The sequence below is a fragment of the Podarcis bocagei genome (assembly GCF_964188305.1).
Source record: "Podarcis bocagei genome assembly, chromosome: 6".
NCBI classification, from domain to species: Eukaryota; Metazoa; Chordata; class Lepidosauria; order Squamata; family Lacertidae; genus Podarcis; species Podarcis bocagei.
The window spans coordinates 95,171,841-95,197,860 of record NC_138130.1 but is presented as its reverse complement, the minus strand read 5'-3'; the positions used below and the strand labels follow the sequence as shown (position 1 = coordinate 95,197,860).

General features: G+C 42.1%; 1 protein-coding gene across 8 annotated transcripts in view; it reads right to left on the bottom strand.

The window, feature by feature from the left end:
• Positions 1 to 26,020, bottom strand: part of PICALM (phosphatidylinositol binding clathrin assembly protein) — a 64,646-nt gene that overhangs the window by 1,624 nt on the left and 37,002 nt on the right. Inside the window, exons 8-22 of one of the 8 annotated variants that reach the window (XM_081197358.1) lie at positions 25,879 to 25,920; positions 25,160 to 25,245; positions 24,002 to 24,125; positions 23,172 to 23,308; positions 21,533 to 21,633; positions 18,212 to 18,358; positions 17,231 to 17,314; positions 14,702 to 14,809; positions 13,964 to 14,095; positions 13,834 to 13,864; positions 13,091 to 13,190; positions 10,461 to 10,484; positions 8,118 to 8,177; positions 6,893 to 6,997; positions 1,524 to 1,626 (exon numbers count right to left, since the gene is read on the bottom strand). In XM_081197358.1, coding sequence (XP_081053484.1) covers positions 1,534 to 1,626; positions 6,893 to 6,997; positions 8,118 to 8,177; positions 10,461 to 10,484; positions 13,091 to 13,190; positions 13,834 to 13,864; positions 13,964 to 14,095; positions 14,702 to 14,809; positions 17,231 to 17,314; positions 18,212 to 18,358; positions 21,533 to 21,633; positions 23,172 to 23,308; positions 24,002 to 24,125; positions 25,160 to 25,245; positions 25,879 to 25,920 — 1,374 coding nt within the window. In that variant the 3' untranslated portion in view covers positions 1,524 to 1,533. The remainder of the gene's footprint in view (positions 1 to 1,523; positions 1,627 to 6,892; positions 6,998 to 8,117; positions 8,178 to 10,460; positions 10,485 to 13,090; positions 13,191 to 13,833; positions 13,865 to 13,963; positions 14,096 to 14,701; positions 14,810 to 17,230; positions 17,315 to 18,211; positions 18,359 to 21,532; positions 21,634 to 23,171; positions 23,309 to 24,001; positions 24,126 to 25,159; positions 25,246 to 25,878; positions 25,921 to 26,020) is intronic. The other 7 variants (XM_081197361.1, XM_081197360.1, XM_081197359.1 and 4 more) reach the window with 7 other exon arrangements.

Sequence of the window (26,020 nt, the reverse complement as noted above, 5' to 3'; positions counted from 1 at the left end):
AGGCATCCATTTTACGCATTTGCACAACTAACCTGCCCTCCCCCTCCAAATGTCCATTCACTGGCCATAGGTTCCAAGGTGGCAGACCAGGAATACAGAGATATACAGTGCTTCAGAATAACAAAGGTCAGACCATTTGGAAGCACTTCCTAATTGCATGTCGAATGTGCAGGTCTATTCCTATTTCCAGAGAGTCAGAGGGAACATTGGCAACGACTGCACTTGTATCGCCCTCTGGGGCGATAAGCAATTAAACTGCGGGCTGCAACCCTTGAGCTGCAGCCGAGAGGATGGGAAACTGCGGTCATAAAATTGGTGAAGGAATCTCAGGTCATTTCTTCAGGTGACAATAAAATGAACAGAAAACAGCGTTATGGCAGTTGCAGAAGGGATTATGGATTTCTATATAGTAAGTCAAAGCACATCTCTCTTGAAAGAGAGCAGGGCTTTAGACCTAGGAGGCTATGCAAAAAACAAAACAAAACAAAACAAAGGTGTTGACAAGAGGTAGGGGGAAAAGGGAATGTACATTTTCTGGAGCATGAACATTCCAATAAATGGGAACGAATTATGCAATGACACCCTGTCAATCCAGTTGCCTTCTTCCCACAATGTGCTCCCAGTTGCAGGGCTAGTGAAGATTCTGTTCTGGAGAATGTGAGGTTCAGTTATTTCACATGGGGAAAGAGGGTTGGGGTGCATGAGAAGTCTAGCATTAAGGGCAGAGAACCTGGACAACCTCTAGGTTGGATTACTGCAACACATTATATGTAGGGCTGCCTCTGAAGACGGTTTGGAACCTTCAGCTGGTGCACAATCTGGTGACCAGCTTCCTCACCAGGCAAGGTGGTTTGAGCAGGATTACACCAATCCTGGTCCAACTGCATTGGCTGTCAATGAGTTTCCAGGCCCAATTCAAAGTGCTGGTTTTGACATATAAAGCCCTAAACAGTTCAGGATCACAATACCTCAAGGACTGCCTCTCCCCATATGAACCATATGGACCCTGAGACCATCATCTGAGGCCCTTCTTCATGTGCCTTATCCACTAGAGGTCTGGAGGGTGGCAACATGAGAACTGGCCTTTTCTGCAGTGGCTCCGTGTTTGTGGAATGCTCTCCCCAGGGAGGCTCGCCTGACATCTTCATTATGTACCTTTAAGCACCAGGTGAAAATGTTTCTTGTCAACCTGGCCTTTTTAAAGGTGTTTGTGGGAGGGGGCTATGAGTTTTTGTTTTTTATTATGCATTCTCAATTTGTATTTCTCTGTTGTGAACTGCCCTGGGATCTTTGGATGAAGGGTGGTATAATAATAATAATAATAATAATAATAATAATAATAATAATAATCTCTTGCATCCCACATTAGCAGCCGTGGTTTATAGCAGGTCACAGAATAACAACATGCAAATTTACAAAGCCCCAGACTGTGCCATTTTAATGTGAGGATGAATATTGCTAGGGACGTTAGCAAACGAGGCATTATCCGAGCTTGCAGTGCCCCCAGAGTTAACATGCAATACCTAAATTGTCCTATAAGAAATCCTGGAGGGAGAGCTCTGCAAAAGGATCCTTCCCTGAAGCTCTGTGTGGACTCTGAGTGGATGGGCTGGATGCTGCAGACAGCTGGGAAAGAAGATGTCAAAGGAAAGAGAAAAAGAAGGCCTCAATGACAGAAATATGAAGGCAGAAAATGTAGTGATGGAGAGGAGGGCTTAAGAAAGGTAGTTAGGACTGAAGTGGGCTGGTTAAAAAGAAAAGGTCTGATTGCATGCTAAGTTGAAATCTGCCCCAATGGTATGACAGATGTAGACTACCTATAGGTAACGGTGAATTTCTGGCATGTGACTGGCAGAAATCACCAGCACTTTATCCAGAGGTATGGCAATGGTCTCCAATAGTTACCAGTCCCAACTAGGCACAACAGAGTGTGTTTCTGAAAACAGCAGAAGCTGGACCTGAAGTTAGCTTTCAAAACAACCTATGACAACCAGGCCTCACTTAACACTTATTTGCATTCCATGGATGGCCAACGTGCAGCATTAGGCACCAAAATCTGCATAAGCAGCAGAAAGAGGGCCGCATGAGTCTAGCTATAGATCCTTATGTTCTCTTGAGAAATATACTTATCTGTATTAACATTAACCATGAAAAATACCATACAAACACTTGTTCACTGTTAACTGCTGTGGTCTTACACTTTCTCTGGTACAGGGGGAAAGTAGGGCCTGAAGGACAGAAGTGGCTTGCAAGGGATGAGTTTGACAAACATGGGCCAAACTAGACTTGCACAGCCAAGTACTCTGTTCCTTGAACAGCAGCAACGCATTCTGCATGGGCACACTTTTTAAGAAAAGAAAACCTGATTTCCAGTAATAGTTACATGGCGTAATTGAGCAGGGAGGAGAAGCCTAGTGTTAGAAAGTGAAAATCCACTGGGCAGCCTGACACATGCATGAAGAAGCCCTTTGTATCCAAGCCCAGGACTCTCTTTATTAAGAGCATAACATCAGATCATAAGAAGACCCTGCTGGAACAGGCCAAAGACCCATCTAGTCCAGCATCCTGGGCTCACAGTAGCCAACCAATGCCCATGCGAAGCCCACATACAGGACCCGCGTACAAGAGCACTCCAACTGGCAATTCCTAGCAACAGGTTCTCAGAGATGCATTACCTCCAACAGCGGAGGCAGAACACAATCATCATGGCTAGTAGCCACTGACAACTTGATCCTGCATAATTTTGCCTAATCCCCCTCTGAAGCCATCCAGAGTTGGTGGCCGTCTCCACTTCCTGTGGGAGCAAATTCCATAGCTCTACTATGCTCTGTGTATTTTTTGTTCTTCCGGAATGTTGTCTCCCCACGCCCAAACAATTCAGTTTCCTCAATTTGCTTGGATCAACACAGAACGGCAAACATCCACCAGAGGGAGAGTCAAATGCAGCTGACAGATGGGTAAGTTCTTTCTGTTTTGTTAGTGCACATTCCTGCACAAAGTGCAAGGGACTGCCTCCCCCCCCCCCCCCCCGGTCACATCTATCGCCCAAATGATCTGCACAGCATAAATGTGTGCAATTGCTTAACCTTTACATCCCATAGCCGTTCACTGGCAGCATACTTGTTTTATGCAAGATGTAGTCTATTTGTCACGTACAGTTATTTTAAGATACGGCCACTTCATGGCCACTGCTCAGACCTGTTACCAAGCCCTCACCATCCAACTAGCCCCTTCCTAAATGTTTATGGCAGGTCTCCCAGCTGTGACCAAAGATGGCACATTGGAAAGGTCTTAATGACAGAAGAGGCAACTTCAGAGCTGTGGAGAAGATTTTCCAGTGCATTTCCAGTCTTTGGTGATGGCAATCCAATTTGATTATTTCAAATAGAAACACATGCACACCCTCCGATTGATTTGTGTTTTTTTTATATAAAATCAATTAATCAAACACATCTACTAGCCTTCTTTGAGACTGGGTAACATTTTTTGGCTTCTCTTCGAAAGAATCAAATCGTATCAGCCACTCCCAAGGAAGTTATTATAATCAAAATCCTTGAACAATGATAATTATTCTTTTCTGCATGTAAGAAGTCGCCTCCCCTTTTGTACACAGAGAGAATAATCACGGGAACAATCAGGTGCCATTTTCCACACATGAAAAAGGTGAGATGCAGCCCCTGACGCAGTCCTGGTTCACCCAGCACTCTAAATGTTCCAAGTGGCGAGAAGCCTCCTGGTGGCTATAGTAGCTGAAATATTTTAACAGTTGCTACAGTCACCTGTGAAGAAGCTCCTTCCAACCTTTGTGCCCCCTGCTCACCTCCAAGAGCACACCAAACAAGAGAGTTGACTTCCTTTTCCCTCTGTTGCTGCAACAGTTATGGAGCAACAAGCTCTCTATGGAGAGCTGCTACAGTTGGGGGGAGCCGGTAGCTTGATGGGGAAACTGGTGCTCCAGATAATTCCTGGAGTCCAACATGCTCCCCATCTCTGCTGGCTGCTACAAGCCTCCTACCACATGGAAGCCAAATCAATGAACTAGGGCTTGCAGTTTCTAAGTTTAAGGGACCATTGGCTAGACAAGGCAGAAACTAAATGTTGTTTTTTTTTCTAGTAGGCGGTGTCTGGAGATGATTAAGTGGATATGGAAGAGGAAAGCAAAAATTATGTAGGTGAATGAAGAGGAGGGAGGTTCCATGAATGGTCTCTTTCAGCTTTATGGCACTGATGGAAGTCAAGACTCATCCACTCAAGTTAGTTTTGCAACATGCTCAGTTCGTGTTATGTGGAAGGCACTCCCGCTCGTGCAGTTTTGCTAACAAAAGAGCTGCCAAGACCAACAGGTGACCAAAGGGGAGACGCTCTTTCAGAACCCTGAAGCAGGCGCTGGGTACACAATGCGTCTAGTGTGGAGGAACAGGGGGCAGAGCAAGAAGCCAAATACTGCCAGGGTTCAGAGCAGCAAACAGGCTCCCACAACGGGCCTTTGTTCCCTTTCCCAAGAAACGCTAATAAATCTGACATCAGCACAGTAAAGCAGAGTGTAAGGAGGAATGACAAACAGCTCCATCCAGCAGCAAACTCAGCAAGTGCCTCAATTAAAGGGTACATTTCCCAACATCTGGGGTTTCCAGAGGAAACCTATTTCCTCACCCATTATGTACACAGTTAAGATAAATCTAGACGTTCACAAGAGATGCATAGTGGAAACTGCTCTAAGACATGTCATCACTTCTGAATATGTGCCGGGGAAGAACAGCAGACGACATAATGCTTCCACTGTCTAGAACAAAACTACCAAGTAGGATTTGACCCGGGTCTTCTCCCTGATGTTACTAGGATTTTTATGAGTGGGTCCTTTACATATCAAATGTTCCCCAACAATGCTAGTACCTACTTGCATTCTGAAGTGGTAAAGTCCCATCTTCAAGAAGGCTTTCTAATTTATGCATCCAGCTGAACAGCCAAATTCTCATTCCCTGCTTACTGAGGAACATAGAGCTCCTCCCCCAAAGCTATTTTAGACTTACAAGTGAAAGCCACTGCACCTTCCATTGCTTTAGGAAACTATTCAACAGACTCAAGGACACTGTAGGATTCAGCTTGTGACATCCCATCTCAATCTCAGGAATAACTCCCAAGAGTCAAACCTCACACTTCCTCACCAGGGAAGTACAGAAACCATGCCCTATAACCTAATATTTACTAAGAACTGGATGCATTCACGTAATACCTAGGTCAACATGAACAAATATACCTGTTTCTTTCAAAAGGGAAAACAACTATAAACATCCAAATCAGGGAACAGTTTGGGCCTTAGGATATCAAACTTCCTTTCTTCCATCTCTATATATGTGCCACTACTTTTGGAGTTCTCGGCCAAGCACACCCCTTTAGTAACACACAATCTTTGTTCATTTTTACTGAACCAATAAGCTTTAGGTTGCTTTTCAACATATCATCAATAAATCACCAATGGGTGCAATCCACCAAACAGCCTTGATTCATTTTATGCAGGGTTACATCAGGGAATGTTCCATGGACAAACATCAATGAAGCAAAGTTTAGTGGCAGTGGCCAGCAGGCGTTTTCACTTGAAGTGCACCTGCTAGGAGGGTGAGTTGTGTCAAATATTTGTCAGTCCAATGGCTGGCAGATCTGAAAGACCTACATTAATGTCCTACACTCAACTTCCAAGTACGCACAGCTAAAGAGCCTGTACCCACCACTCTAGATTGTCTCGAATTCTGAATATGTTACATAAGCAGTAAAAGAGGAGCCACAGAGTACAGTGCAAATATAAGCGATGAAAATGGTGTGTGTGTGTGTGACACAGAAAAAAGCAAGAAGTAGTTTAAAAGTTACAGCAGGCAAGACTCTATGATTAAACCTCTTGATTTCCATACTATAATAGAAAAAGGAGAACTGTATGTTCCACCAAGCAACATCCTACTCGAACAAGCTTGGGTCCTTTTGAGGGCAAATTTAGGGCTGATTTCAAAGGCGAAAAGCTCCCTGCAACAAATGAACAAGCATGACAATTGCACACACATCTCTTCTGCTGTGTACAAACGCAATGTGAACCCACAACTGGCCACTCCTTCCCAGAATGTGTACAAGCAGATAAACAACTGCATGCATGCCACCGATCAGTGCCTGCTACACTTGGCTAGCCTGTGGTTTTGTACCAAGTAGTACCATTAATGGAGGAAATTTGCCACTCCTGAAGTGGCACCTGGAAAAGCTAAGTTTTATCTGCAGCCTTAACCAGACTTTCTTCCTATCAGCTCTTTTCTCTTTAATAAAGATCTAGAACACCCCTGCCAAAAACAGTGCCACTCTGACACCTTAGCTTAGCTTTTCAACAGAAAACCGAACAGTACTATTTGCTGCCTACTCTTCTGATGCTGAACTCTGGCTCTCCTCAGTCCCGGTGAACATGGCCAGTGTTAGAAACCATGGGAGTTGTAGTCCAGAAACATGGGGAGGGGGACACCACAATGTTTGCCACTGCTAACTATGAAGAACTGCTGCTCCCTCTTCCTTACCATCCTCTGTCTCTTAATACCTGAAAGCACTCTCTTCTAATGACAAGATGACTTCTCAAACTTTCCTTCAGCACCATCTCTTCCTGGACTATCCTCACCTTGCTTGCTAAGGGCTTTTTGGCACTGTTAGCTTTCCTCCATCCCATCTTCACCATTCCTATTTTGTCCTCTCCCTTACGTGTTCTTCCTTGGGTCTGCAAGTTTCCTGGGCTGAGCACGCTTAACGGTTGAAGCAAAAGTAATGCAACGCCTGACAACATGACCAAATATACACACAATGCCCTTGTTGACTAGCTTGTGAGCTTCCAGAAGCATACGGCTTTGTAGGCCAGTTCCACACCTACCTGGGCTCCCGATACAGGACCAAAAGGATTTGGAGGTCTCATGACAGGTTGGCTGTATATTAAGGTTGGTTGCGTCATTACTGGTACTCCTCCCATTTGGGATGGCTAAAAATCCAGAACAGCAAAGAATTAATTTCATGCACAGCTCTTTAAAAGAGACCGCCACCAGAAATTGCCTCCAACTGTACAGTTTAGTTAGTGGCACTGTAAAGGAAATAATTAATGGAACATTTAAAAAAGCTTCCAGCAACCAAACATTGGGAACTTTTGGTCTGTGTTCTTATGCACCTTTCCACCCTTTTAGATAGGCTACTGCTTCACGTTTCTACATTGAGCTGAAAACTTTGAACATCATCTAGTGTGATATACCAAGCTCTTTCACTTTATTCATTCCTGTACCAGGCTAAGATGTTTTCATTTTAAAAAGCTAAAGAGGAAATAAGACAGCAGCTATTAAAATCAACAAACATCTTAAGACCAGCCATTAAAACACCAACAGATAAGGTGTCTTAACCAAGGATCAGAAGACTGCAGAGGGGGCCAAATAGAAATTCATTTAGATTTCAAATGGGTTGTTAAGGAGGCAATGATTTTCCACTTAGCCCTGAACAATTTAGAACTAATCTGCAGTTTAGCTTCCTGTTGCATTTAGCACAAGGCATGCCCAACATTTGAGGCTAATCTACAAGGGTGTCACCATAAAAAGGAGTTCTTTCAAACTTCCTAAGTTTCAAACAAACTCCATATCTTGCCTGGTAGGAGCCTCTTTATGTCTGCCAGAGGATTCTACATATGTTCTAGGCTGGATACTGTTCCCATGTGGTGTTGGCCAAACCTGCTAGGCTTCATAATTGCTCTGTATGAACAGAATGCCCTTAGAACACACACTGTATGGCTGCACATTTGTGGGGTGGGGGAAGCTGTTTTTCAAGGAGCTCATTTCACCCTTATAGTCTCATTGAGGAATGCGAAGGCTTTCTGGAACTTATTTTTAACGTAGTCACTGTACCAGAAAATAGGTGGAAGTAAAGAACATTAAGATTAGGTCAAAAAACAAACAAACAAGTGGGGCTAAAATTAATCTGCCAGGTGTGTGGCATCTTGTTCAACGTATGCGTTGCAAGCACACACAGAAACCCAAAGGAAATGGAAAGAGCAGTTATACTACAAGCTACGATAAAAGCGCTCCTAAAAATAGTTCAAATGAATATAAACATTTACTGACCATTCCATACCCCATCATTCCTGTTGGCGTTGTAGCAGGATAGGCCATGACAGGTGGTGCCTAATGAGAAAGAGACAACCTTAAGCTGCATGCAAATGGAAAAGGCTTCACAAACAGCAATGAAATGCTTTTGACTGTAAATATGAGCATCTCTGACAGCTGATCAATTGATATCTGATAGAGCCAGAAACTGGCCACTGAGCATCATGGTAACATCCTTGCAGGTAAGCCATTAGTTTTTCTTTAGCTGAACATGGCTGCAAACATACAAGGTAACACACTATATAGCTGGTGCCCAGTAAGTTGGGAGGGCATCACTTCAGGCCCAGGATTGCTTTACAGACAATGTGAACCTTGCATCCTGTATAATAATAATAATAATAATAATAATAATAATAATAATAATATGCTTCTGCAAAACAACAAGTCGAGTGCTGTCAAACAAAGCCTCACTTGATGGGCTTCATGCAACCAGTAGCTGAATAGTCAAGGAACACCCCAGGCTATAGCATAAAGCAAACAGCTGCCTGTCTGAACAGGAGCTGTTCTGAGTTTTCTAAAAAGGACCGGGTAAAAAGTTTGTTTCTGCTTACAGTATTTATAGGGAGTTTTAAAATTTGGCATGTTTCTATATCATATAGGACTCGATGTTTGTTTGTTTTGGCATATCTTGTCAGCTGCCCCGGAGACTTATATGGAAGTATAAATAGTTCAAGAAGTTATTTTACATTAATTCGCAAGTTAAAATCCCATTTTAACAAAGATATCACAGCCAAAAAGACCTCCCAGCATCTGAAGGGGACAGACTGGAGTGTTCGCTAGGTATTGTGATGCTTCACAGTAGGAGGGTAACTTATGAAGCTTACCACCTCCTCCAAACCACTGATACTTTTTTCAAAAAATCTGCAGTTCCATATGGAATACAACTATTACAGGAACTGGGCTTCTTGCTTGAAGTAACTACTTTGAAACTCTGCTCAAGCCCTCTGGCTTTGACACTCTTGCATCATACAGAAGTCCTAGAAAGTGGAGGAATCTCTAAAAAATATGGCAAAGCAGAAAAATATAGATGCGCACAAGCAATCCTGGAACTTTTCTTATACAAACCCTCTGAGCTTAGGGACAAATAGAACAGCATTGTTTTGTATCATGCCCTTAATCTGTAAGAACTGTTTCCGTAGGAGATTTAACTCTCCAAAAACAATATTCCTACTTTCTGGGGTAGGGATGGGAAGAAAAGAACCATACAGTGTTTCAAAAATGTTTACTCCTTTGAACTGTAATAGACACTGGACAATGGAATCCAACTTGCTATTGGCTAACATGGTTAATGAAATGACCATGATTAATATTCATACAGCCATTAAGCAAAATATTATGCATATGCATACATATGGCCATACATTTGCTAGGCTTTTAGGAGCTGAAGGCTGGCTTAGGATTTTCCCCACAATGAAAAGAATACAGGGAAAGACCAACAGTAACATGGAAGGAGAAACCAATTGGGCTAAACTGGGATCACTATAGTTAAGAGCTAAAGAATTAAAGTCGCTTAAGATTTTTGATGTAAAACAACACAGTTGCAATATCCACGTGTAAAGCAGATGGGGTGAACCACACACACGGTAGCTGTAGAAAAGCGGGAGTGAGGGAACACCCCACAGTCAATGAATAAACTTACCTTAAAACATTTGGAAAACAAACCCATTAGTTACTTCATTCTTTAGCTCTTATTGACACAAGAGAAATTAGGTTGACTTGTCATTTTAACCACTGTTACTTGTCCTTTTAGTGCTGAAGGGAGATGCCACCCATCTTTGAAGGATAATTCAAAAGTTGTAAGTCTTTCAGATACACAACCAAATGGGTGAGGATTTTCACTTGGTTTAGTATTTGGGGACGTATTGGTCTCTCCCTATTTGAAATCAAGTCTACAGATAGTGAATTGTGAAGTCGAACAGAAGCCTGTGAAGTTTCATGCAGTTATTTCACACGCACAAATGCCTTTTTTTGTTTGATTTATCCACCAAATGCATTTTTAAAAAAGGCAATACAGACACACGCACCAGCTATCTCGCAGCAAATGGCAGAGTTTAAAGCAAGAAAAATCATCTTAGTATTTTTCCATGCCATCATTGGAGAAAAGAGGCCCACAGAACACCTTGAGATCTGGATAAGCTAGATAGAAGCTGCTCAAGGTTGTCGTCATGCCCAAAGATCTTAACTCAAGAGAAAAAAAGTGTGGAATAGCAGGATTATGAGATTCTGCTGTAGTGGTTAATATCAGCATGCCAGTTTTGATTGCAAAAAGAAAAAAAAAGGCTGCAGGTTTTGTTCACTTACGTATTGTGGAAAATGCATGCCATTCTGTTTTCCCCCGGAAGAACAATTACATAATGCAATAACACTGGATTAGAAATGAGTACTTACACAACAGAATATACACACAGAGCATTTTAGTCAAAAAGTGAGTTCAAACCCCTCCCCAAAATGTAATTTTTGTAATCCAAAGCCACTTAAGCATCTGGTAAAAAGGACACAGACAAGGTTGACGAAGCCACAACACGACCTCTGCATTTGTACATGTTTTTCACATGCTTTGTGTTGGCAAGTTTTCCATAAATACTGGAATCTACCGGTACCAATTAAAGGGAAAGCACTCACAAGGGAACCAGAACAGGACAAACAGAGTTAAGGCAGAGGATGAATGGAAGTGAGTTAGTCCTTCCTATTCTAACAGCTCATGAAAACCATTTAGGAATCTCATAGCTTCAGGTGAGACTTATCAGTCAGGAGCTGTGTCACAGGGCAGTTCAGCACAGCTCCTAAAAGGAAATTGTTAAACATTTAGAATCAACCGTCTCCAGGAATGAAAAGTGGGACTCTGAATCAGATTTCCCTTACAGGGCTAGTGCCTGGGCTGGAACATTTGCTGGAGAGGTCTGGAGGGAAGGACAGGGTACTCAAGCTGCCCCTCCTTTTATGAGTGTCTTTCTCCCAAGTAGTTTATAAAGGTTACAGCTAACATTGGGTGGGAAAGTGGCATTTGAAGGTCGTTGTCAAATGACCATTATCTCAAAATACACATGGCTCGAATGGTGCCCAGTTCAGTCACTAAGTTCCCATTTTAAAGCACAAAAATAGCAGCACAGGCAGGCCAGAATGTCTAGCAGTTAGCACGTGCTTAATTCATAGCAGTGTAGATGGCCTTACGCATTTGATCCTGATTGTATTAGAGGCAAAAAGCTGTTCTCTGTAGCTTTTAACACTAGCCCTCCTTCAACAGTTATCCTCTCCTGTCACACATGCCTGCCCAGAGTTGTAGTATTTATTACTTGAAAAGCCACATATACCTACTGGTAAATGATTATGAGCCACCACTTCCAAGCATGTTAAAAAAATACACCAGGCTAGCAACCGTCACCTATTATTATTTTCCTGCAGGCAAGTCAACAGCAAGAAGGCAACTGATGGAACACACAAGGCATCTCTTTCCAATTTCTCTTAACAAGTTATATGACAATACAGGCAGCATCAGACATGAAGTTTTTGCTCCCTGCCTTGCTTTCAGTTACACCATATCTTATTAGTGCAATTCAAACCCTCCTTTGTGGCTTTTGTGCCATCACATGGATCTGCAGAAGTCACAGCTTGGAAACTTTTAGAGCACTTTTGGGATGTGGAGGGCTCCTGCCCTTAGAAGTCCTTTATGACCTACTGAGACTACAATTGTTTCTCTTTTAAAAGATTGCTCAGGCTTCAAGGAACAATGCACCTCAAAATACAGAGTTTCTGGTGAAGGCTTAATATCCAACATAGGTCTCCTTTCACAGGGCTTATGATGAAATAAAACTTTAAATTATGATGCTTCCCTCATTAGAATGTACCTTTATTAAAAGTCAGCATGGTGCAGTGGATTGGGCATTGACTTGGCACAAGGAGACCTGGGTTCAAATCCAGTATCAACCAGAATCACTGGCTGACTTTGCACAAAACCAGTGCAACCTCTCTCACAAACTTTGTGAATAAAATGGTCTAAGGCTATGGCTTGATTTAAATCATCTTTCCTGGCTTCCTAATACATGTTTCATAAAGCTGTGAACAAGTGCTGGGGCTGAGCATTCCTTCTTCACTCGTCCCCTTGTGATGGCTCCAAAGCTTCATTCCTTGCTTGTACTAAGCCAGACTTCCCCATTTCACCTGAGCTATTTCCTGGCTTCATATGAACCAGGGGTGGGGAACCTCAGGCCCAGAGGCCAAATGTGGCCATGTCCCTCAAATGTGGTCCTGCTCTGCAGGTGATTCCACATGGCTGCAATGTATCTTTCAACTAGGATAATGATTCTTGTCTGCATGCATGTGTAGAAACCTCTGGTGTTTACACAGGCTAGATTCCAGTTATGGTACTAACGGAATAGTAATATGTGTTGCTCCGCCTACTTTTGCCTCTGGCTCCACCTACCACTGACATGCAGGCCCTTGAAAGTTGCCCATCAGAGAATGTTGCCTCCGTCCCATCCCTGATATAATCAATGCTTAAAATTCATCTCAACCCCTTTTGTGTATGCTTATATTGAAGTATCATAGTGACATTGTGAGACAAATGGATTAAAACCTCAACCTGTTTCAAGTATGGCAGTCCAGGTTAGATACACATTTTTCTGTGCAATCGTCACGAGGCTGTCAGTGCCACGAGACCTCTACATCACTCAAGGATACTATATCAGCACAGTATGTTTGAGTACCCAGGTTGCTAACCTTAAAACACAAGCCTGACTCCACTGGGATGACTCTAGCTAATAAATATCCAATTAAACATCACCTAATTGAAACGTGTCAGGTTGTTTTAGGCTCCCACGATAAGTTCTAAGATTCTCTGCCTCTCCTGACAAAATTCCTATAGCCCTCCTACACTTTCACAGCATATTTTGAGCTGCTGGAATTCTTTCAATATGCCTACAGCAACTGCTTACCATTGTTGGAGTGTTCCATGCTGTTGTTGGTGCAACTTTGGGTTGCCAGTTGGAGCCTCCAGTTAGTTTCTTTTCTCCTGGCTGTGTCCAGTTCACATCACTTAGAAAAGAAAAGGGAAAAAAGATCTTAAATCCAGGGGATGGAGGGGAATCTAGCTGCCTTTCTTGCAGACATGTTTAAAAATAAACTAAGTTTAAACAAGGCAAGGTTAGAGCAATATTTCTTATCCTGAAACTATGTACCTCAACATCTCCCTGTTCAAGCCTCCAAAAATAGATAAAAATGAAGGCAAATACTATCCATTAATGCACAGCACTCTAGAGACACCAGCACACAATTGGCTCAAGCCTTACATAAATAGGCCAAAGGGACCAAATGTAAGGCAAACATGCAGAAAGAAGCAAGAAAGCAGGCAAAGAGAGTGTACTGTCCCTGGATAATAGGACTTGGGTACCTAGAAGTCTGTAATCTTGAGGTGAACTGATTTATTGCAAGATATGGATAGATAAGATTAATTGTTCATATACAGCTTCCCTCATTCAGAGTTCTGCTCCCACCCCCTCAAAGACATTTTCTATCCTACTCAGAAATGGAAAACCTGGGAGAGGAAAGGGGCAGTTTTACACCCTCCCTGCCAGGTTCATCTCAAGAACCTTAGTCTGCATTTGCTGTACAAAATTGCTGCAAAGATGTGCTCAATGGGTTAAAACACCTGCATACTGCTGCAATGAGAAATACTCACTTTTTAGTTGTTCCATTTCCAATGCCCAGATCTGTTACAAAGCAAGAAATAAACAATTGGAAGCTGTCCATTCACTTATTTCAATTATCCAAAGAGTTGGTACTGTAAACTTTACATAAGCTATACTTACTGCCCACAAGATTGGCTAAAGATGAATCCAGATCATCCAACACTAACTTGTTAGGTGGACCTTTTGAAGTTGGAAGACTCTGGTTTTGAGAGGCCACTGTCGGTTTTAGGAGTCCACCTAATTCATCAAACCCTTTAAGAAAAGCCAAGTAGCATTAAAGGCAATGGAATCCATATCAATGTAGCATGAGACATCTTAAAATCAGTATTTTTAAAGTCTAAATGGTATAAAGCTGCAATTGTTGTTACTGTTATTTTGCAGTGAAGAAATGGAAAATCCATACATTCAGTACCCAAGATCCAAACAGAAATTGTAAGAGCACTGGCAGCAGCAGGAAAACACTGATTGATTGATTGATTGATTGATTGATTGCATTTATATGCTGTCTTTCTGCCACAGAAGTCAAGGCAAAGTTGGTGGCCCTTTCAGGGCCCTGGCCTAGTCTTCCTTGCTGTTTCAGTAAAATGTCTCAAGCAACAATACAGATTTATTGTAGCGTAAGCTTTTGTGGATGAGAAACTACTTTATCAGATTTCTGAAAAGGTTGAGGCATCATAGGAAGTTGTCCATGAAAGCTTAATCCAAAACAAATGCGTTAACCCTTTTTAACAAGCCAAAAGATCAAAACAGCTTTTTAAAGGCTGGCACCAAATGTTCCATCACCCAGTGCGATTTCTGCACATCTTTGAGCAGTATTTAAAAAATGGGTACTTTAAAAAGAAAGGAAGAAAGACCTACCACCAGAATCCACAGGTACATTTGAAGTTTTGTTGCCAAACACAGACTCAAAGTCAACATTAAGGCCTGCTGAGGGCTGCGATGGAGCAACAGGAGACTGGGTGAACCCTACAAACAAAACATTTAAAAAGAACTTATTTATATGCAGTATGTGAACTCTCAACTTGCATGTAAGTAGCAGCTCTATAGCCATAAAAGGATTATGGGCATTCAGACATTGAAAAGGAGCCTGCAAATAAAGCTTTCTTTGCAGAACTGCATGTTACTGCAACTGGAGAGGAATAACCCATGAGGCAAGAACTGATGGACTCAAGTTTGCATGTTGCATATAGGCAAGGAGCAACAACACCTCCCCCCCCCCCTGCAAAAAAAAGACACTGGAGTAGGCTTCACAGCAAGAATTCTGCAGTACTAGTAAGCCTTTTCCGTTTTAGCCCTTTAAGGCAGAATTTTTCAAAACAAGATGGCCTGGTGCAGTTATTCAATTTTGCCACTGCTATACTATCTGAGAGCACATTTCCCAGGCACATAAATTGCTACATCCCAAACATATCAACAGGACTTAGGACCTACATATCACCTACTTTAATCTTGAGGATTCTGAATAAAATGCCCATAAGCATGGTCAGGCACGTGTTTTAAAATTCATTTCTACCTGGCACCAATATGACCTATTTTGCTTTTTAGAGACTTGGGAACTTCTTGCTAAAATGGATAAGATTATTTTTTTTTTAAAAAAAAAAAAACCTCATGTAGTTGCAGTATTACATGAATGCTTATGGCTACTTCAGCACTGAAAGCAATTCGGTAGTTTAACATGTAGCAGCTACCAGTTTCTTCAGGCAGAATGCTAAAGCTGCATATAGCACCAGGCTTCCTCATTTTATTACGAGACACTATACTGCTAAAATCCTATGCAGACTGTCTGCTCCAGAAGGCTCCCCTAATCAGATCAGTACCATGCAACAGAAGAAATGGGAAACATGAAGGTGGACCAAGGTGGCAAGGGACTGAAATACACATTTATTATATAAACATATGGTCCTTTCAACATCTTGTATAGTGTGAGCAACTCTGGTTGCTCCCCCAGCCTAGTTTATGAAGCTGTAGATAGCACAGAAGAGAGGCACTAAAGTCACTACAGGATGCAGCATTTTTCCCTACAAAGGAAAACTGAAGACAGTTTAGAAGAAACAACAGGGGCACAATAGAATTTAATAGTGATGAACAGTATTGACCAGCAGAACACTGGAAGTTAGGCACTGACTATAGCATGAGAGGCAGCCAGTGAAATTTCAGCAGATTCAGGATAAAAGGCAAAACGCAACAGAATTTGTTATAACAAGATGCTTCAGTTCTCATTACTGGCTATTGATAATCAAGACAGAAATGGATCAAACTTCAATGAGGAACAAGGGGAGGTCATCACTACCACACTCTTGCTTGTGAGCATCCCAAGATGGACTTTGATCTGATCCAAATGGTCCTTAAGTTCTCAAGACTGGCACATGTATTGCGCTAGGACTGTGATGGCTAAATCAAAAACAGCACTGGGCACTGTTCCACAAGGGAACTTGTTGCACTAAGTACAGTTGGCCCATTTCAGAGAGAGCAGTGCATGCTTGCAAGGACAAGGACACGAACAAGGACAAGGATAAGGACACAGACACACACACAGACACACACACAGACACACACACACACACAACTTAATGAGAAGGCCAATGTGCCTGTTTTGTGCAATTTGCCTGTTTTATGGGATCAATGTTTGCAAAGTTCTTATAATTAAAGCTAAAACATTTTCAGGATAAATGAAAATAAAGACAGTGGCTTTAAGTTATAATGTAATGCTGGGTGCTTTAGAAGTGCACCCGCCAAATCGCTGTCAATTGCCACTCATTTCAATCTGTGATTTTCCACGACCAAAAAGTGATACAGTGGTGCCCCGCAAGACGAATGCCTCGCAAGACGGAAAACTCGCTAGACGAAAGAGTTTTCCGTTTTGGAGGTGCTTCGCAAAACGAATTTCCTATGGGCTTGCTTCGCAAGACGACAATGTCTTGCAAGTTCCTGCTGGTTTTTTCCCTTCCCCCCCTTTTTTCTAAGCCGCTAAGCCGCTTATCAGCTGATCCGATCAGCAGATAAGCTGCTAAAAGCCGCTAATAGCGCTAATCCGCTAATCCGTCAATGGGCTTGCTTCACAAGACGAAAAAACCGCTAGACGAAGAGAATCACAGAACGGATTCTTTTCGTCTTGCGAGGCACCACTGTACAGTGGAAAAACTGATTAAAGCAGTCTTTAGATTTGCAACCTTTTCAGCAAGGACAGGCTAAGTTATTTTTAAAAACAAGTTGGACCCATTTTGATGCTTCAGTTTTGGAATTATTTTTAAGTGTTTATCAGCTGACGAAATGCATACTGTACAACTCTCCAGCTTGCTTACAAACTGAAATGGGCATGTCTGCATAATTTTACCCAAGTTTACATAATTAAACCAAGTTCCTGGGCTTCAAAAGCCTCTTACCTACCTCCAAATAGGCCAGCTACAGTTGAGGGCTCACTGCGGAAATGGGAAGTGTTAGGAGGATAAGCTTGAGGACCACAAAAAGAATCTGATAAAGGCATAGGAAGCAGAAGAGCAAAGAAGGAACAGTTACAGAAAGAAAGGAACAGGACACTCTTATCTGCTTAACAAATTATTTGGACACTAAGTTAAGACAACAACTACGTGACCTATAACACACACACAAGCAATCTAGCAACAACTTCTAAAAAAAGGGAAGATTTTACACTATCTAAAGACAGGGGGGGAAACATAATCAAATGCCATGTTTTACACCTCTGAAAACAAGCAAGTGTAAAACCCTCAAGGCATTTGTATTATACCTGAAGTAAAGTGACAGAGCTGAAAAGTGGATGCATATTTGGTTTCCACAAAGGGGTTTGATTCAGTAAATGGATTGAAGCGATCTAGAGAACCAGAAAGAGTTAAATCGAAAGTCATACGATGACATGGTAATCTTAGAATTTACGCTTCTGGAGGTCAAATTGTGCCACATCTAGCTTGGAATGGAAACTCCATGTGGCCATGGGTACATAGCTGGACATAAATATTACCCCATGGACTGCATACTGTACACAGTATATGTGGCTCATTTAGATGAGCAACACTGTAGTTGATATGCCTGTAGAAAGGCTTGCCTGCTTTTAGGGGGGAACTGTCCCCAATTCAGTAACCTCTGGGTGTTGTTGTTTTTGTTGTTGTTTTACAAATATTAGATAAAACAATAAAGCTGGGAAGGAATATAAAGTCTCCTCTCTCCACCCTCAGTCCCTAAGTAGTTGCCCATCTGAATTTACACAGCTACCACTGCACTACATTCTGTAGGTCATGTATTTACAACTGGGAAGTGAACTCAAACTCTTTTCTCTCTTTTGAAAATCCTAAATTTGCCCAGAATAGTCTGATAGTTAAGAGAAAGGGAAAAGCCAGTCAGATGGTACATTACCAACGAACATCTCATGAGTTGGTGTCCTAGAAGTGAAAGTGGGTAGTACGTCAGAAGAGACAGAGAGGTGATCGCTAGATTTTGTGAGGAAAGGATTTAGGCTTGGAACGGCATCATCAACAGCGTCAGCAGTAGAAGTGAAAGGATCTGTGCAGTCCAAGCAGAGCAAGAAGGAGAAGAAGAGGAAAGGGGGTGGGGGACCAGGTTAGCTGTGCATTAGTAATCAGGAACGGCATAAGCAGTTCTGTAAGTCAGTTTTGCTTTAAGAGTATCAGTTTGCATTTCCCCCCAACACCTACATGAATGGCTTATTGGCAAGAGGTAACAGGCATTCTTTAAGTTATCTTGATTCAGGTATTTCCTGAAAAGGACACTTGTCTTAATACTCTGGTCTCTGGAAGTCAGAATCCACCTACAACATACTGCACAACACCTTTGATATAGAAGAATCCCTTCAGTGCAGCACCTCCAACTTGGATCATCCACCCCCAGCCCCTGGGCTTTCCCCAAGATTTGCCATGAGCCCTCACTATGCCCATACAATTTCCTTTCTTAAATGCCTTTTTATCTCTCAAGTTCTAAAAAAAAACCCTTGCTGTTCAAGTTTTGACTTCTGGGCTCAGTTCACACACCATGGTAAACCATAGTTCGCAGTTATGCACAGATCACTCCGACTTCACCCCCCTCCCTCGCAGAAGCAACAAACCATGATCCCTGGCTCAACCAACTGGGGATTGTGGCTTGTTTCACTTAAACAAAACACAACTGGTAAGTCAAGACAAACCTTGATTTAACATTGCGGTATGTAGCAAAGCAAGCCACCATCTCTGGTATGGAAGCAACACTAAGGAGTCATGGTTTGCTGCTCCTGCATGCGCTGGGGGAGGAGCAAAGCAGAAGCCACCTGCCCATTCATGGTAAACTATTAACTATGGTTTAATATGGTGTGATAAAGCTGCTAGAGAATTAATATTTAGGCTAAAGTCATGCAGCCCTCACTCAGTTCAAAACACAATGTGATGGCACAGGCTGCAGCCTGCACTATGAGGAGGAGGAGAGTAACTCGGCTAACCCAACCTCTCCTTTGGTCTTCACTGCTATTACTAAGCGGATGATTTTTTATCCCTGATTGCCTCTGGAACAGCATTTAGTGGCCCAACCAGCTCTCTTTACTAGATAGGATGGTGAGGAAGTTAGGTGTGGGATGAAGAAGACTGCAGACAAAACAAGACATCAGACAAAAAAAAAATGTGGTTTGTACTAAAGGTTTTCTGTAAGGTAGTAATTTAGAGAGGTTTTTTTTCTAATCAGTCAACCAGAAGACCAAATAAACGTATAAGCAAATGCATCCAGCTAAACCTTGTCTAAACTATTTCCCTGTTCAGTGTGTAGCAGTAAAGCTGTTTCCAGCCTGCTCTGTTCAGTTTCTGGAGTCTTACCACAGCCCTCTCCATTTTGTCTTATTTCTGAATGAAGCCTTAAATTGGCCAAGCGTGCTCCAACTCTAACCAACCAACCCACTCAAACTTGCTTCCACTCTCCTTCAAACTCTTGGTCAATCATAAGGGTAGTAGAGTTTTGTTTAAATTTCTGTTTCCCATAATTTGTTACATTTCTTTCCTCCCTCACATTTCTGTTTCCTGGGCTGTACTTTAACTTCCAGGTCAGAACCACCTCTCAAAACCATTTTCTGATACCCCCAAAACAAGATGTAAAACAGCTGAGAAGTTTACTTCCTGCACAACGGTAATGAAAAACAAATTGCCAATCACAGCTATAGGACAGGGGTGCAAAACCTCAAGCCTGGAGGACAAATGTAGCGTTCTGGGCCTCTCTCCTCAGGACTCTGTCCATGCTGTGCCATCCCACCACGCCTCTGCTACACCCTCCTCAAATACTTTTGCCTGGCTGAAAAGTGGCCATGAACTGTGATGATGTTTGCTGAGATGAAGAGATGTGTGCATACACAAAGAAACCTCTTTGTGGCTACTGCAGCTGACTGCACAATGGCAAGAGCCACATTTGCTGGCCCACCCACTGCTGCTTCTGGCCCCTCAAAGGTTGTCCATGATCAAATATGGCCCTTGGGCTCAAAAGATTTCCCACTTCTGCTGTACGGATTACATTTAAGTAGAACTTATTTATCAAGTGATAAAAAAAAGAGGGGGGAGAGATCTGAACATGATCTACCATCTTCTGAAAGAAAAACCCTGAAAAGCAGGCTTACATTCTTCATACAGAAAATTCTACCCATTTCTAAATAATTCTAGTTAACATTTTCAGCAAGGATTTGTCCGCAAAAACAGAATAGGCTTATTCTACTTCAGCAACTACAAGCATGAACGAAGCTACCAGAAAAACATGTCTACCATCTTGCCTGGCCCTCCACTATCCCACAAAAAAGAGTGCAAAGCTGTCAAAGCTATGAACAAGAAAGGACAAGTATTAAAGGCAACTTGGCCAAATTACTGCATATACTTCCGGGGGGTGGGGCAGTGGACATGATAGAAGGTGCATTGCTGCAAGAAGGCTCGTTTGAGGGAATGAAGCCCCAACATGAGCAACTTTGCCTAGTACACAGATGCCTTGACCATGGTTTTAATTTTGGAAAGGCAGCATACAAATAAAATGATTGATTGATATTACACTGGGGGGGGGTGTTGAGGTATTACCCAACGTATTAAATGGCTTAATTTAATCTGAATGGCTTAAGCAACTGAAAAGTGCAACACGGTAGGTCACATCTTATGCACATTTGACTTGTGTGATTTTAGCCATACACACATGAAGGCAGGCTTGTTGAAACTGTGCAAGTTAAATCCAGGGAAGGTGGAGAGCTCTTTTGTGTCAGGGGTGGCCCAGCATGTAAGGAGCTTCTAAGCTGTCTGTCTTTGGAGGCAAGGCCTGTGCAATGCACCAGCTCTGGGATGTTCACGTAAGATTTTACAGGAAATCAGATGGCCCTGCAAGCATTTCAAATTAGTGTTTGCAGAGCAAAGGTGAATCATTCTGATACTCTGGACTTCGCTCCATAGTCCAGACTTACCTGAAATCAAGGCTCACAATAACTCACAATGACTACAAAGATACAACTATGATTGGGGCTGAACAGGAAGTTAAGCTATGTGCTATGATAACACCATGTTTTGTTTCCAATCCTTCAAAATACGGTGTGAAGAATTATCTGCCCCATACATTTTTTAAAAAATCCTTTTACCTAATTTAACAAGGCAGGAAAGCTTAAGAGTCTATGAAATATTACTGATGGTTATGAGTGACTATGAAGTAACCAAAACTGGGATTTAAGTGTCAGTTTCTTACCTCCCCAGGTCCCTCCTACTTGTGGCGCAGAGGATATAGGATGCACAGCCGGATGAAAGCTTGGCTGCAAATCAAGGAGGTCATTTGGCAGCTTTGATGTACTATGGAAACAGATGAGGGCAACTATCAAAGACTTGAGCAACATTGCCTTTCTTTCATAAAACTTAGCAAAGCTATTCAAACTATCATAGTGTTTTCCTAAATGGAATGTGTATGCATGCATGAAATGTGGCAGAATTTAGCTCACTGGATATTCAAGGCCAGGATCAAAAGGAGGCATCAACATGCCCAGAGGGATTGACTTTTTCCTTTTGGAACCGCAGCCACCCCAATCTCTTTCCAGTATCAAAGGCAGCCTGCTGTAAGGTATTATTTGGAAGGAGGGAGGCATACCATTGGAGTGACAAAAGCACAATGACTCCCTGGGCTCATCAAATTAGTTGTGTGGTTCTTCACATGCTAGCACAGGTTTATTGCTCCTACTAGTTGCACTGAATATATAGCACAAGTGGGAGATTCACACAGATACTTAGGAGGTTTCATTTGCCAATAATTCTTCTGTTTTTAAAGGCTATGCTGCAAGTTTTGCAGTTTGCAGAAATGCAGATGTAATGAAGCATTCATTTGGTTGGGCTAAACTCATGTTTATTTTTGCTGCTTAGAGTCAAAGCAACAGTGCACACAGTCATATTGTGAGGTCCCACCACGCAAACCATTCTGTGTATCAGACTGCATCAACAGTACACTGACTGTTGTACTGTTCTCCTCCAGCACTTCTATAACAAAGCAGTGCTCATAGGTCAAGTCCACAATTGCTGGTGATGGTATCCATGTGGCACCAGAACACACAGTGCTTTTCACTGCAATCAATTTCATATTAAAACTCCAGTTTTACATCTTTTTGAGAGGCTTTATAGAGTTTGGAGCAGTGCTACTCAAAGTGGTGGTCCACAGACTGGTGCCAGTCCATGCCCCATCAGCTGCCAATCCCCAGTGACCACCACAACCCAGGTTAGATGGGAAGCTAAAGGGACCAAATATGGTAACAGTCCCTGGCGAATTGGAGGTGGTCCACCACATCAGATAGCTTGAGAAGCACTGATCTAGAGAATACATGTGTGTTTGCACAATGGAGCGTCTCATACTTTTGTAGATCATCAATGCTGGATCAGCAGTGTGCACTGAATATTGTTAACCCCTGCCCATAACCTGTTTAATGCAAAAACAAAAAATCCAAAATCCTAAGGATCTTTAATTGCATAGGACAGTTTATACTGACAGGCTCAGAGGTATTGAATGAAGGTTGTGACACTGTTAAAAAGATGTAGCTCTGGACCACTGAAAAAAACCCTACAAATTACAGCATAGTTCTACTCTTTCCTGATAACGCAAGAGTGTCCTGAGCAGTTGCATACTTAAGCATTCAAGCATCATTGCCTTTCTTATACATTTAACCAGGATGTTTGGCTTATTCTCCCTTGGCACTAGATAAACAAACCTTACGGTTAGCTTATGTCAAAGCCAAAGAACTACACAATAAATAAAATCCACAGAACAGTCTCATTTTAAGGATGTACTCTGCCTAGAAGCATTCCCCCCCCCCAATTATGAGCAGTTCTGACATATATCAAGGGCATACCTGTTTGAAGAACTAGGTGTGGAAAACATGTCAATGGCTGGTGTAGTCATTATGCTTCCTGCTGCATTAGACACAGGAGAGGAGGCTGTTGTTAAGGAGTTATGAGGTTTCTTTGCAAGTTCTTTTAGACGTTGTTCCTGATGGGAAATAAAGACAATTTTAAAAAACAAAGGGGTTTTTTTAGCTTAGGCAGTTGATAAAGTTAAGCAGAACAAAGCCCTCAAATAGCTCTATTAAGACCTCTAAAAGGGGGCAGGCAAACTACAAATGAGCAACAGTGTACATTGTTGTGGTTTTACATTTTCTTATAAATGGTTCTCTGTGTGACCCAGTAGTCCAGTATACAAAAAATTCAGGCTAAAGGCTTTGAAAATAATAATCCTATATTCTACTCCTAATTTCATATATATATATAGCCCCCAACTTTTGGGAGACAGAAAGCTTGTTCCAACCACCCAAGTATTCATAGGCAGCTTTTAAATGAATGTGAACAAGCCATCCTTGTCAACTGTGACCCACTGTTTTATATACACAGCCTGCTTTTTCGTCTTTGAACACTGTATATACTAAGGGTGGGAAATCTTTTTCCATACAGTGGTGAGTGTGGTCAGACATACAGCTCCCTCTATCCAGGCAAGCAAGAGGTATTATCATAGTTCAGAAGCACAAGCAATAGGGGAGGATGCAGAGCAAGGCAAGCGAAGGGTGTGTCCTGGAGGGGATGGCAGAGTTCAGCGCTAGACAGAGAGCTTTGAGGTCCCTCATACTTGCTGTGCAACCATTAGGCAGCCTATATACCACACTCAGTACAAAGGAAAAATCATGCCCACCTTTAAAGCTTTTAAACGTGCCTGCTCTTCCTCTAGTGCGGCTTGTTTTTCCCTTTCATCTACTTTGGTGAGCGACAGGCCGGTGCTTGCGAGGGAGGAGACTGCATTGGAAAGAGTGGTAGCCCTAGGAAAAGTTGACAGAAGGAAACCTGGCAGTTATACAGACGACACAACAGAGAAAGATGCTCAACAGAGCTCCAATTTGTTTTTCCCCAACCTATAAACATACAAGACTCTTTTTTCTTTTGTAGACTTAACCCTGGGAAGCAGATTTTGCCTGTGTTTCTGTACAGATTGTACATATTTGATGGAAGGGCAATTTGATGGAAACACTTGAAGTCAGCCATGCTCCGTCTATTTCAGGATTCAGTTTATTCACAATGGAATGTGCCACACTTGGCCTGATTGTACAAACAAAGTCAAAGCAGCACACAATCTCTAGGACTTCCGAGAGATAAAATGACATAGCGCTGTTAGACACCACTTCAGTCTAGCCTAGATCACATGCATTTTCCTTACTGGTCCTGAAGTCTAGAAGCTATATCAGTTCATTTCAAAGTGTGTGACCAATGCTATATTGGTGACAAAGGCAAGAGAAAGCTGCTGCCACAACCTTCGGCACTGCTGTTGTGGTTGGTTTGCAGAGATAAGCAGGTTGAGTTCTTCTAGCAGTTGCAGGCTGCATCCAGCCAAGTCATGCAGCATATCCTGCCTTGCCTTCCAATGAGCTCAAGGTGGCATGCATGGTTCTCCCTCCCTCTTCTTATGCTAGCAACCCAGTGAGGCAGGTTAGGCTGAAAGACTGACTGGTCAAGGTCACCCAGGGATTTGAACCCTGGCTGAATCTTGGTCTCCCAGGTCCCAGCTTGAAACTCAAACCATTACACTTTAGATTTGCTGAAATCAACTGGTGTTAATTACATCACCTATTACATTTATATTTGATGTTTGGGAAAACGTAAATGGCCACGTAGGAAATGTTCATATTTGGAAATAACAGAGGGTGTTGTGTTACCATGACTGCACCCAGATAAGAACACCTGAACACGTAACATTCTTTCGATTTTTACAAACAAGGACACATGTGAAGCATATTTGAGGAATATTCAAGCATTGCCCAACATATGGTGCCAACTACAGGGAGAATTTAAAACATGCCTGCTTGCAGCAGTAGAGTCTTTGATTTTCTTTCCTTCTAAGGAGGCTAAGTGCTGTTCCAATGCATCAAGAAGGCTGCTTGGTGCCTACAAAAGAAAATCAGTAGCCTTTGAGAAATTGAAGGCAAAAAATGTCAGGTCCTCCAGTCGCAAAGAATTCAACAATAAGCAGGTAAATACAGGCAGCAGCTCTTAACAGCACCATCACCGAAATTTTATTTAAAATGCTGCATGGTACACATGGCCCTAGATTGCACATTTTTTAAAAAACAACAACCACCCATGCATTGAAGAGAAATACAAAAGGACAGCACAAGGAAAAAATGGCACATTCATGAATGAGTAGTCACTCTATGTTCCAAGGGTAAAACTTGAAAGCAGCTACTAAGCCACATAAACATGTTAATGCACTATTAATCTTTGCCAACCTAAATTATTATTTTGGGTGCAAATGCTTATATAGATAGCTGCATCTCTACTGCAGAATTTAAACTAATTAAAAAATTTAGCAATCTACTGCTTCAAAGTATAGTAGTTTAGCAAGGATCATTAGCTTTGAAACAGAGCAACTGACGATGGAACCAACAACAGATTCAAACCCCATTTTTTTAAAAAAACCCTCCAATTTAACAACCAATTAAAGCATTAGTGATTACACCAAGGTCTTCTGATTATGAAAGGCCAAACGGACATGCATGACAAATGCATAAAATCATCTACCTGAGAAAGATCTGGTATGTCTCCTCTGTCTATCCCCACTTGCTGTAACAACAAATAGATTTAATAAGATATAGGCCTTAACCATGTTTGGCTAAAGACAGGATGAAAACAGCACAATGAAGGTAACATGAAAGGGAAAAAG